Source organism: Vidua chalybeata, chromosome 3, assembly GCF_026979565.1.
Source record: "Vidua chalybeata isolate OUT-0048 chromosome 3, bVidCha1 merged haplotype, whole genome shotgun sequence".
Taxonomy (NCBI): Eukaryota; Metazoa; Chordata; class Aves; order Passeriformes; family Viduidae; genus Vidua; species Vidua chalybeata.
The window spans coordinates 39287291-39299862 of record NC_071532.1 but is presented as its reverse complement, the minus strand read 5'-3'; the positions used below and the strand labels follow the sequence as shown (position 1 = coordinate 39299862).

The 12572-nt window shown below is 47.7% G+C and overlaps 2 protein-coding genes across 5 annotated transcripts in view; one reads left to right on the top strand and one right to left on the bottom strand.

Annotated features, from left to right (window-relative positions):
* The window catches only part of RALGAPA2 (Ral GTPase activating protein catalytic subunit alpha 2), a 90622-nt gene extending 88521 nt beyond the window's left edge, over positions 1-2101 (bottom strand). For both annotated transcript variants that reach the window (XM_053938234.1, XM_053938235.1), the window contains exon 1: positions 1945-2101. In XM_053938234.1, coding sequence (XP_053794209.1) covers positions 1945-2050 — 106 coding nt within the window. In that variant the 5' untranslated portion in view covers positions 2051-2101. The remainder of the gene's footprint in view (positions 1-1944) is intronic.
* Positions 2102-2222: 121 nt separating this feature from the next.
* LOC128785024 (uncharacterized) overlaps positions 2223-12572 on the top strand; it is a 70352-nt gene continuing 60002 nt past the window's right edge. For all 3 annotated transcript variants that reach the window (XR_008429733.1, XR_008429732.1, XM_053937097.1), the window contains exons 1-2: positions 2223-2384; positions 3502-3607. The gene's annotated coding sequence lies outside the window, so the exon portion shown is untranslated. The remainder of the gene's footprint in view (positions 2385-3501; positions 3608-12572) is intronic.

Genomic DNA, 12572 nt, shown 5'->3' with positions numbered 1-12572 from the left:
AAGAGCAGAGGCTTCATTTGTGGCCAGGCAGTGGGGAAGAACCAAATCTGTACACCTCCAACACTCTAACACTCTTTGTCAGGCCATTACTTTTTAAGCCTATCTAAAAAAAAAAAAAAAAAAAAAAAAAAAAAAAAAAAAAAAGCCACACTACTGGCACTCCCACAAACTGTATTTAGAACTTTACTAACTTAACAGAAGTTCTGGCCATGATTACATCTTCACAGCAATAAAGAAATATGGGAAATGTTCTGGATATTTCTCAAACACACCTGAACACCCACTTTTAAGTCCTGTTGTTGATCTGGGTAGCATTTTGTCCTGCCATGTGGACAGAGCACCCCACAGAGCTGGAACTCAGACCCTAAAGGTCTATGGAGGCTTGAGAGATGTCATAACCAACACCAAGTGGAATCTTTTCTTTCACTTTGGACACTGGACAAACTTACATAGGTGCCACTAAGGGACCTGAAGCAATCCAAAGTCACATGAACTCTTATTTATGGAAACACACATTCCTTTTGCTCATGCCTCCCCTATGATCATCTTCCCTCTGATCTGTATCCTTCTGCACCAGTGGGATCACAGAAGAGTAACTGACATTTTGTTTACAATTAAATTCCTGTGATTTAAACTAACAAAGGAAGACAAGTTGGCATCTCCCAAGGAAACAGGAGAGCAGGAACAGCTATTTGGAGAACGTGTGGCACTGTGGGCTGAGGGAAGCAGTTGGAGTAACAGACGCACACATTCCTACCCCTGGCCAGGGCAAGGAGAGACACATCTGGGGAGAAGGAATAAAAGAAAATCCAACTACTTTTGAGCCTTTATACCAAAAGCTTTACATGCTGGAGTTTTCTTTTTCCAACTCCTACGTGTGGAGTTTTTTTCAGTGCTGAACAGTACCACAGAAGACACCCTGGCGAGGGTATCTATCAAGAGAGCATCTTCCAGAAGCCATGTGTTGCCAAGAGCAGACATGTCGGGAGCATACCCAGAGCCGCTGGGACAGTGTCTGCACTGACCCACCAGGACACATCACAGCCCCTGCCCTTCACTTGAAACCAGCGCCCACAAACACCTTTAACAAGTCACCAAACGCAACAGCGTGGCACCAGGCCAAATCTACCCGACGCTCCGTCCCCCAAGCGGCTGCTCCCAGTCAGCTCCTTAAGTGCGGCAAATCACAAGGAACAAGTGCGGCACATCGGCGATGATTGCTCGCACCTGGAACAAACCGGCATCACCTGGAAATCAGCAGGGGCCCGTAAAGCACTAACCGGGCACAGTCTCTTTCCCTCAGGAGACCCTGCTCCTGCCGCATTTGAACAGCGAACAGAGGCCACCCAAACCCTCCCGGAACGGCAGCTCACACCTGAAACTCATCAGCGGCTTTCCACGATGATGAAGGTGGAAGCCGTCACTCGCAAGGCACTCCTAGACACGTCCAGCCTTGCCCCAAACATGGAGTCACCACAAAACACCACACCGTGACTTCTTTCAGAGTTTAAACATCCAACAAAGAGCCCCGAGTTGATGTTATTGACAAGAGCAGAGTTTCTGCGAGCGCGTCTCCGAAACTGACCAGGGCTGCGCATTTCCCCACGGTTTCCCACCCAGCCCAACGCGAGGCCCGGGACACCGGCACACGCGAGTTTCCCCAGGCACCCCAAACTTTCTCCCGCAGCGCCCCAGGGAGGGCGCGCACCGGGGCTGCCTCTGCGGCGGAGAGAGCCCGGGGAGCCGCTCGGGAGCCCGGAGCTGGGTGGGGCGGCTCTCTGCCCACAGCACGGAGAGCTGTTACCACGGGCTCGCTGCTGTCTCCCCGGACACTGCAGCAGAGGGCAAGCAGCGCTCGCAGACCCGGCCGCGGCTCTGCCCAGGCACCCCACGAGGAGCTCAGGGCTCCGGGTCCGTGTCCCCCCGCGCCCACCCCCCGCTCACCCAGCAGCGCGCGGAGGTGCTTCAGGCGGGTCAGCACGTCCCGCTTGGGGTCGAGCGCCTTCTGCGTGGATTTCCTGACGTCGGCGTGGCTCTTCCTGGAGAACATGCCGACGGCACGACGGGCAGGGATGGAGGCGCAGCACGAGGCGCGCTCCCCACGCTGCCGCTCCCACCCCCAGCTCTGCGCGGGGCGCGCCGGGAGCTGCTGCCCGCCCCGCTTCTGACGCCACCGTGACGTGACGCTGACGTCACCGATGTGGCCGCCGGGAGCCCGCGCCCCGGGACCCCCGGTCCCGCCAGTGCTAGCTCCGGCCCGTCCCCCCAGGCACTGCGGAGCCCTGCGCGGCTCCAGGATCCCCCGCGATGCACAGCGGAGAATCCCGAGAGAGCCGCGGGAATGCTCCGAGCAGGGTAGCTGGAATGGAGGCGCCGTAGAGTAGGTAGGTAGGTAGGCTCTTCATTTGCAGTGGAATCACTGAACCACAGGTTTGGGTGGGAAGGACCTTAAAGCCCTTCCAGTGTCACCCCTGCCATGGGCAGGGACACCGTGCAATATCCCAGGGTACTCTAAGCCCCGTCCAGCCTGGCCTTGGACACTTCCAGGGATCCAAGGGCAGCCACAGCTGCTCTGGGCAACCTGTGCCGGGGCCGCCCCATCTTCAAAGGGAAAAAATTCTCCCCGATATTCAATGCAGATCTCCATTGGAAAACATTCAGGTTTTGAATAATCACTTGCACTGTAAGTATATAAATATAGAAGTATATAAATAATATGTGCTGTCCTTACACACAAGGAATGGAAAAGAACAGGCTCGTAGTTACACAACAAAAGCACAATCCATCCCAGAAGCAGAAGCCAGCAGGGTTTCAGTTAAAGGCCCTCAGATGCTCTCAGTAAAATTCCTAGGTAAAAAAGTAAATTCTACTAAGTTTCAAAGCAGGCTGTGGTCCTAAAAAAGAAAACAAGGGGTTTCAGGGAAATGGCTTGCATACATGCTTCTTAATTTTTAACAAAATGTCTTAAAAATCAATTTACACATCACATAGAAATTGTTTTTCAGCCATGAATTGGTGTAGAAAATAAAATGTCACTGGAATTACTATTGTTGAAAGCAGAAAACAGAGCACTGCCACATCTCACTTCCTCTGAGCCCTCTCAACAATCCTTTCTGCTGCAGAGGCCACCAGAGCCACAGGTCAACAAGCCCTAAACACGTCCCGCTGGGGACAGGGCAGTCCCAGCTCCCCCAGCCCTGGGATGGCCCCTTGCATGTGGGAGCAAGGAAAGGCTCTGCATGGAAGTTGCAGTGGACAAATAAATACATAAATAAAGAAGGGGGCTGCAGGCAGTGCTCCTGCACACCCTGTTTTTGAGCATGGCACAGGTCTCCCCTTCTGCAGCACAGCTGGATTCTGGAAGGGGCAGAGCAAGGGCTGGCCGTGCCACCAAATCCTGTGGTAAGAAGTGAGAAGTTACTTGTTGGAGTCAGGAAGATGGGTAGTGATGATGCACAGCGTTGAAAATGAAAAAACTGATTAATCCCTTTTCTTACACAGAAAGGCTGAATGCTTGGAGTCAATCACAGAAAATTTGCTGCTGTCGCATCATCCCTTGCCTTGGAGCCCGGCTCAGGCTTACAATAATTCCTGTTGCACATCACAGGTAATTCCTATTGCACACCTTTCCCATCACTGGTAATTCCTGTTGCATACCCTTCCCATCACACCATGACACACCATCTCCTTCTGGAGCAGTTATCATTCTCCAGCAATTGTCTCAAATTTTGGGTCATGTGGTGTGATTTCAGCATCAGCAGCTTCCTGAGGAGAATGAATTGGGCTGTTCTGGCTCTCCCCTTCCATTGACATGAATCAATTTCTGCAGTTGGCTGAGGAAGCATATGGCTAAAATCTAGGCTTGTTCTTGTTTATTTTTCTTCCTTCCCTTTTATTTTAATTGATTTACAAAACTAACAGCTTCCAGTTTGTCTCTTCTAGCGATTTCTGATTGTTTCACATTGTGGCAAGCACATTTCTTTCTCTCTCAGGATTTTTTCATAGAGCAGCACAGAGGAAAGAGAGAGAAAACAATTTCTATTTCTGCTCCTTGTTTTTCCTATGTGGAATGTGTTTGGAGAATTGTTTACCTGGGGTGATTGCTTGATTGGATTCTGGTGAGAATTGTTTGGGCCTGATGGCCAGTCAGGTCCACCTGTGTCTGGACTCTCAAGAACAGGGTCACAAGTTGTGAGTTAGATATGGTAGTTAGAGAAAGTAGGTTCGTAGTTTTAGTATTTCCTTTAAATAGTATATTAATGTATTATAGCATAGTTCTAATAAAGAAATCATTCAGACTTCTGAACTGGAGTGAAACATCATCTTTTATTCCCACCAGGTTTGCCTGCATTTACAATACCACGTTTTTGTCACGTTCTGCTTTGTTAAAAAAGGAGCCATTGCAGATTCAGGAATTGTGGTGATACAGTTGCTCTGATGTCTGATAACTTGTTTGATAAGCAGGGCATCATTATGGTGCTTAGCACCAAACTGCATAGCTTTAGGCACTCAGTTGTTTGAGGTGTGCCAGAAATTCTGCCTGTGAAAAGCTCCAGGGAACAGAGATACCATTCCTGGAATCACAGTGCTCTAGGACAGTCCTTGCTCTCCCTTTGAGTTCAAACATCATCAAATACAACTTTTCAAATTATTTGCTTAGGAGCTGGCATAGGACAGCACAAGCCAGAGAATGCCAGTAAACATGCAGCAGTGACTTCAACCTGTGCAGAAGATCCTCTTGTGAAGTCCTGTGACTTGTGTTTTCTACCAATATAACATTTTCAATTTCCTAGAAAGTCAGATGATGCATTTCTGAAAGCCAGTGCTTAAGGGAGAATAATTTCCTGAAAGAGATTTGGTCATTCTGCTTTCAGGATCTGAGGTAAAATCTATATAAAGCAGTCACTTCAGGCAACAGAGCAGTAATCACTTGTGGCAGAACTGAATTGTTAAGGGCCCCAGCAACATGTGGTGTCCTGAAGGAGGTGACAATACCAGCACAGGCACGGCAGCGCTGGGCAGGGGTCCAGTATTCCTTGGGAAAATCCCTCCTCATGCAGGACTCTTCCTCCCTGGCTGGGCCCAAGGGAGGAAGACCAGCATCCATAAGTCTGAGGGAGAGTTCTGGAGTGTCATAGCTCAGCCAAGACTCACTGACCAAAGGGAAGGGCTGACCTTGCAAAGGCTGTCCCTGCAGTGCCCACCCTGCCAGGCTGCTGGCACTGCCCTGCCAGGCTGCTGGCACTACCCTCTGGGCTGCTCCTACTGGAGTTTCTATTTCAGGCATTGACTTAAGCAGTACAGGTGAGGGGCAGCACATTCCCAGTCCAAAATAGAATGGCTTGAATTATTAATATGCATTTGCACCACAGGCTGGCACTCTCTCCCTGAATTGCACGCCTCATGCCCTTCCTTCCTTCCCCCATCCTGGAAGCAGCCTGGTGCTGCAGAGTTTGTGGAAATGTGACACCAGCTGCCACCTGAATTTTGCTGGACCTGATGAACAGGCAGGGTTTCTTTTCCCGTGAAACCTGAAATTTTAATGGCAGAGATTAAATTACGGAACTTCTCCACTTGCTTGTGTCAATATAAGACTTTATACTGAGACTAGGAAAAAAGCAGGGGAAAAGTAAACACAGGAGACTTGCCTCCTGAACAACCTACAGGTGAGGTAACTGTTTCCTTAGCATGGAATGCCAGTACTGGCTTTCTGTCCTTAAACCAAATGCTTCAAATTGTATTTTGAAAGTTGGTTTTGTGTCCCCTTGCATATCCTTGGTCCAACACATCCATTAAGGTGCCCAAGCTGCTTATCCCTGCATTGGAATCAGCTCCCTGGATGCTTCCTGGCTCAGGTACAGGGTCTTGGCAGAGCTTTGGTGCTGTGCCAGCATGCTGCGTAAGGAAACAAGGCACTGCCCTCTCTGCCCTGGTATGACTAAGCATGTGGAAAAGACTTTTCCAGTGGGCTCTGGGTTTGAGGTGTTATTTTCCTAACAGTGTTCCTGTAGGACATGCAGCCATGGACTCCTGCTTCTGCAAAGCTCTGCTTCAGTCTCAAACCACACAGTAAGTGCTGAATTTCTGCTAAATGCCAGATTTCCTCTAAGTCTGGATGCTGTGATTTGCTTTCCATGGATCAACTTCTGCAAAGGTTTGGAGTTTATGGAAGCAAAGGTTCCTCATCCATTTAACCCTCACTGAGGGTCTCCTCCAGCCCTTCTCATTTGGCACCCAAAGGAGTTCTCACTGTACCTTGGCCTGTGGAGTTTTATTTAGGAAAAACCTGGTGGAAAATTTCCACCCATTGCAGCACATGAGGCAGTCAGATGTCATTCTTATAGTAAAAATGAGAGACAGGAGAAATCCACTGTCAAAAAACCCTGTCAGATTTCCTTCTGCCAGAATCTCCAACTGTGTAGAGGGGGAAAGGGAAGGATTTATATATATTGGTGGAAAAAATTCCAAAATAGAAAGAACGGGTTGCATGTCCCCTGATACCTTCCTAAAGGAAACAGTATGGAGGATGTGAAAATTTCATGGAGTAAAAATATCAACCCACTAAGGAGAGCTCAGAGTGCCTTGGCCAAAGGTTGAACTGCGCGAAGAAGTTTGTGGCATGTTGTGCAAGCCCATAACCTATTGCTGCAACTGAAATCTTTCCATGAGGAAATGTTTCAGCTCAACTTGAGACTGGGCTAAGAGATGGCTTATGTGGTAAAAACAGGAAAATCATGCCTGTGCTTCCCTACTCCTTGTGGGGAAGAACAGAGATAAAGTGCTGCTTGTCTCAACCACATTAAATCTGAGATAAGTGTTGTTTACTTCACCCCTTTCCAAGAGGAAAGGTCACTTGTGATCTCAGTGGAGCTGCAGCAGCAATTTCGTCCTGGCAGCGATCACCTCTGGCCTGGTAAGGCAGAGCCCTGTTCCCCTTCTTTGGGGATGCTGTTAAGCCGTGTCCCTGGGCTGGCTCTGAACACATGGGCACAGTGTGTGGGGTCTGAAACAGTGCTGAGATGCTGCTGGGCAGACTTACAGAAACACTTCTGCTCCTAGCAAATGATACTCAGAGGGTGAAATAAGGGTCACTTGTTCCTGCAAGTTACAGAGGAAGGGTCCTGCCACCTGCAGAAAGAGTCTTTGTTTTCCTCTTGTCCCCTCCTCGGCTTTCTTGGGTTTATATTGCTATGTATTTAACCTAAACTCTTTTTTTTTTTTTGCTTTGACTGAACATTATGTTCATACTTTCATTTTTCTCTCATCTTGTGTTGGGTCTTTATCACTCAGAGGAAAACTAAATGAGGAAGGAAGCAGCTGACTGGGATTGCCCTTAAGCTGGGCTTTGTTAACACCCAGAATGACCACTCTGATTCTCTTAGCCCTGAGTGCAGTTTATTCTGACAGACCAGGCTGTGTGGTATCTTCAGTTCTCCTTCTGAAGAGAAGATCTCAAATGCTTTTTGTACATGAGAAGGAGAACAAAAAAATCCTTCAAAATGAACCAGTAACACACAAAGCAACCACTGGCCACTGATGTTCCACACATTCTTCCTTCTTTTCTTCCTTTGCAAATGAACAACTGCAGAAAGCAGAGCAGTAATTACAGTCTGCAGAAACAGCTCGGGTTTTCCTTCATGAACAAGCATGACAAAACATAAAAAATAATTTTTTACCAACACAGCTGGTGTTGAGATGAAATTATGTGGTTAGCTTTGAAACAGTATTAAAAGAGAAATTTTAATTAACCTGTACCACAGAGTCAGAAGATAAAATCTGATGCATCTAACAGGCCTACAGACAAAATATGATAAAATAATTATTTGCAATTAGATATATGCATTACAGACAATGTTGTAATTAAAATGTACTTAATGTCACAAGAGGTCCCTTATTATCAAAATAATTTGTAGAATGACTGTGGAAATAATGTGATGATTATCCATCCCTCTGGCATGGAGGAAAAAAACAATCAGAATTTGCCAAGAGCCCAAAACATCTCTGGATTTGGAGCAGACACCAGCACGGTCCAGCAGCCCAACTCCTTTCCCCCAGTGCTGAGTTGTGCTTGTCACCAGGGTGGGCACAGGGCATCCATTTCTTTCTGTGCCTATGTTCCTCAGTACCCTGCTAGGAGGAGATGTCCCTGTGCTGCCACACAACTCCAGCCAGGAGTGGATGCTATGCAGGTTGGATGAGGGAGAGATGCCACAGGTGCTGCACTGTTCTTCTGTGGGGAAAATTGATGTCCATGTTCCATTATTTGCTTATTAGCTGCACTAAAAAGGAGTGATCAAATTTACTGGGACTGATTGTTTTCCTACGGTGGCCCTTCCAAAGCGCTTGGGCCACAAAAGGACTCAAACCCAAGGAAAAATTAGATTTATATTTCCTTGATACTTTGGATTTACATCTCTGGAGGAATGAGAGTGAGGGCACAGTGCAGTAAATCTAGGGGAATTGCTCAGGCAGCCTCTGAGAGCCCATCACCTTTGGAGCCATCTCTGCCTGAGCCTGAGCCGATCCTTGGAGCTGCCAGGAAACAGTGCCAGTGCCAGCTGCCTGCTCCAGGCCCTGACCTCATCAGTGCTAATGAAAGCTTTGGCAAAGCTCTCCCCCGATTAACATTTCCCTGTCATAGCTGCTGCGCTGCAGTCGGGGGGTGCTTGGCTGTTTCTCAGGCCTTTTCTCATGGCCATGGTTTGGATTCATGCCCCTGCACTTGGAAAATGCCTCTGGACATTGATGGAGCCTTTGCCTGAGCACAGAACGAAGAGCCAACCTCTTCACAGAGTGCACCTTATCGTAGGGACATGTCCTTCTGGGAAGGGTAGGGAGGGCAGCCAACAGCGGTGTTAGTGCCTATTTATGGAAATAGATATTTCTTCAAATCTTAAATTGCTGCAAAATATATTGAAGTGGAAGAATTGCTCAAGGAGAAAACACCCCATCCAGGATATCATCAGCTGTGTCTTTATCTTCCTTATGCTTCTCCACTTCCCCGTTTTCAAGAGAACAAAGAGAATGTGCTAAAGCTGCTTTGGGATTTCAATGAAAAATAATGAGAATTCATTGCTAATTAGGGCTCCAACTGAAAAAAACTGATCTTTTCAGGGACACTGTTAATAAACTTGTAAATTGAAGCTGCAAACTTGCATCCCTATAAGCATTCCCTGGGTTGATTCCATGTGTGTGTGCAGGAGCAGTGAGCGAAGGTGCCCAGAGCTGGCAGCAGTGGCCTTGGTGACCAGAACTGTCCATGGCACTTTGGAAGTGGCAAGTCTTAATGTAAGGAGTTGCTGAAGGCTAAGCTGAAAGCTTAGATGGCGATGGCATTCGTCTCACAAAGTGTTTGGCTTTGTAAAAAAGAAGAATGGAAATTCATTATGTATTTTTGATCAGCCTTAATCTAATTAGAAATGTCTTTATTTATTCATGTCGTATACTGTTGAGAGTAGTGGACAGCCGCAAGTACTTGGGGTGCTCAGGTGTCACTGCAAACAGCCATGTGGTGGGGATCTGCACCTTTATCCACTCCCAGGGCATTTTAACCAGGATAAGAATCTGCCATGACCCTCCTGCACAATGTATGGGGATTTCCTGCAGCCTAGGCTGTGTGTTCCAGCTCCCGGGTAGGGAAGGGAGGGGCTGCTGAGAATTAAATGAGAATGTAAATGTGCTGGGGGAAAAAACCCTGTTCCTTTTGTCCAGCTGCTGATTCGGGTAAAGGCAAGCAGAGCCAAACCTGGCGGTGCTGGAAGTACAGCAGCCATGAGAGCAAAGCATCCTTGCCTGACCCTCCCTTCCTCGTTCTTGTCTTTCTGGCATTTGCAGGAGACACATCCCCATGGTTTTTTGTGCCAACCCTGTTTTCCTGTCTCCCAGGAGAACAGTGTGAAGCCATTGGAGGACAATTAGCAGGAGAGTGTAAGACACTCTTGAAACCTGATCAGATGTTGGAGATAGCAAGAACCAGATAAAATTAATGTTGATTGTACACATTTTCCAATGAACTTACAATGAAACAGGAGCCCACAAAGTGGGTGGTGCCCGCAGGTGCCTCTGGGGATCAGCTCAGGCAGGGACACCCAGAGTAGGGAGCTCAGGACAGTGCCTGGTTGGCTTTTGGAATATGTCCAAGGATGGAACCTGCACAGTCTCTGCAGATAACCTGAGCCACCAAAAAAAGGGGGATTTGTATGCTTGAATGGAATTTTCTGTATTGCAGTTTGTGTGTTTTCCTCTTTGAAGGCGGTTTGAAGGTGCAGAGCACGAGGTATGAAGTGCAACATGAATATGAGGGACACAGGAGGGAAGTGAAACAGTTCATCCTTGTTCTGGTATTAATTTTTTCTGTGTCATCCAAATGCATAGATTTTATTTCAGAAAGCGTGTCACAGCTGATGAGATCCATAATGGAGCCATTCAGGGCCATCTCTGAACATACACTTTTCCCACATATAACAATGTACCTGAAATTTTGAAAAATAGAATACTCATTTGCCAATTTAAAAAGAAAATGGAGAGAACAAGAGAGAGAGAGGCTCGTGGAGTTCTAAGTCTTCATAGGAAACGGATGGAAAAACACATGTACATTTAGAATGATGTTGACATTTCTGAAATCAGAGATATGGTGTTTTATCTAAATTACACCAAAGCCCTCCAAGATAATGTGCCATGTAATAGCTGCAGTTCTAGGCACTATTTCAATTTCAATTTTCTCTACGAAAAGCATGATTCTTATCCACAGTTCCAGTTCAGTGTTTGACAAATTATTTGCATGCACTGCCCAGCTGCACCCCGTGTAGGGAAAGCTGTATTTGAGGGGAAGAGGCTGCAGCCCCTCCGGCTCTGCCTTGGCTTTGCCAGCATTCCTCGTTACCTGGAGAGGAGGCAGAGGGGCAAAACCCAGGGCTGGGGTTGCTGTGCTCTGAAGGCACAAAAGAGCAGTAGAGAAGCCTGGGGTGCTTGGAGCAGGTCCTCAGGAGCTGTGGAAGAACTGCTTTGGTGTAAAAAGCAGGTAAAGACCTGGTAAAAGCAGGTCATGCCACATGCCTGTGTACCCCCGGTGCTGCTGGCTGTGAGCACTTGTGCATGGCAGGTGCTGGGCTCACATTACAAAGGTATTTCCTTCTTCCTGGCAGCTGGAAATCCCTTTGGCACCTGCTTGGCATTACCGGTGATGCCACTGGTAAGGCCTGGTCTTTCCCTGGGAGTGACCCATCACGAGCTGTGGAGAGCAGGATACAGGTGAACCTTGTGGGTATCTGCAGGGTGCGGGAGGTCCCTGCAGTACTGCTCTGACTCAGGGGTCCTGTGCTGGGGATATGAGAGGTAAAATACCTACCTGCCTTCAGGAGTTCCCTCCTTTCTTGTGGGTATCCACAAGAACCAGCATATGCTGGAGCAGGATGCCCTGGGAGGAGCAATGCAATAGTCTGACCCCCCTCCAAGTCCCTTAGCACAAAGCTCTTGTTTCCAACACTATTTGGCCAATATTCTAGAAAAGTTTAGCAGTGTGGGAAAGTTATTTCCCATCTCCAGGTGTGTCCCATGCCAGTGGTGCTGAGTGAGGGAACCTGGAGCCCAAGTCAAGAATTCTGTTTAGTATGCAAAGAGCAAGCTACCCTGATGGAGCTGGGAAGGGACTGCAAGTAAGTTTGGTGACAGATGCCATGTGCTTATCTGAAAGGTGGGATTTCCACTCACATCCCCGGTTGTGATGGGATGGAGAGCCTGCTCCCTCTACAGGGAGCTCTAGCTGCATTGATTTGTCCTCAGTGTAGAGGCAGGAAAACTCCTTTCTCCTGAGAAGTCTCCTGTGAGGTACCAATGGATGAAATCTGAAAAGATGTTATTTTTGGTGCACATGCTGACAACTGAGTGATCCTCAGCAAGCCATGGGTGCAGTCCCAGGTATGGAGGTAGAAGCTGGGATCTGCAGAGTGGAAGCAGGAGGCTGCAGCATACCTTGTCATTAGCAGGGGAAGGAGGGTTTTCATGACAACCAGAAAGCATCAAAATATAAATTGAACTCTGCTAGGAAATGAAATCCAGGGGACAGAAATAATTTCCTTGGCAGGCCAAGAATAATTCTGGCAGCACTTGGACTGGTTGCTAAATGAGGGGGCAGAGCAAGGGAAGGGTAACAGTAGCTGTGATTATGGTTGCTGCCTCAACAAATATATGCATTAAACGTAGTAAGAGCCTGCTTTTAAACCATGCAGGATTTCTGTGTTTGGAAACCGAGTAAGGTAACCAAGGGTCTAAGAGCATTGGTACACATCTCAAAGTCTGTCTTTGGTCAAAATAAACGTGTCTGTTTCAGCTGGTCACTGGGAATGAATATGTATAAATATCTAAAATTGTGCTAGGGTTTCTGAACAAGGTTTAACCAAGTACCCGTGCCTTGGCAATGGCAGCACAGCATCAGGAGGGGCAACTGTTGTGAGGAACAGCTCATTGCAGACAAGTGCAAGGGAAATGGCTTTCATTAATTCCTGCCTTTACCTTGGGCCCTGATCCAGGTTCCCCTGGGATGGAGGCAGAGCTTTCCCGGGATTGCAGCAGAT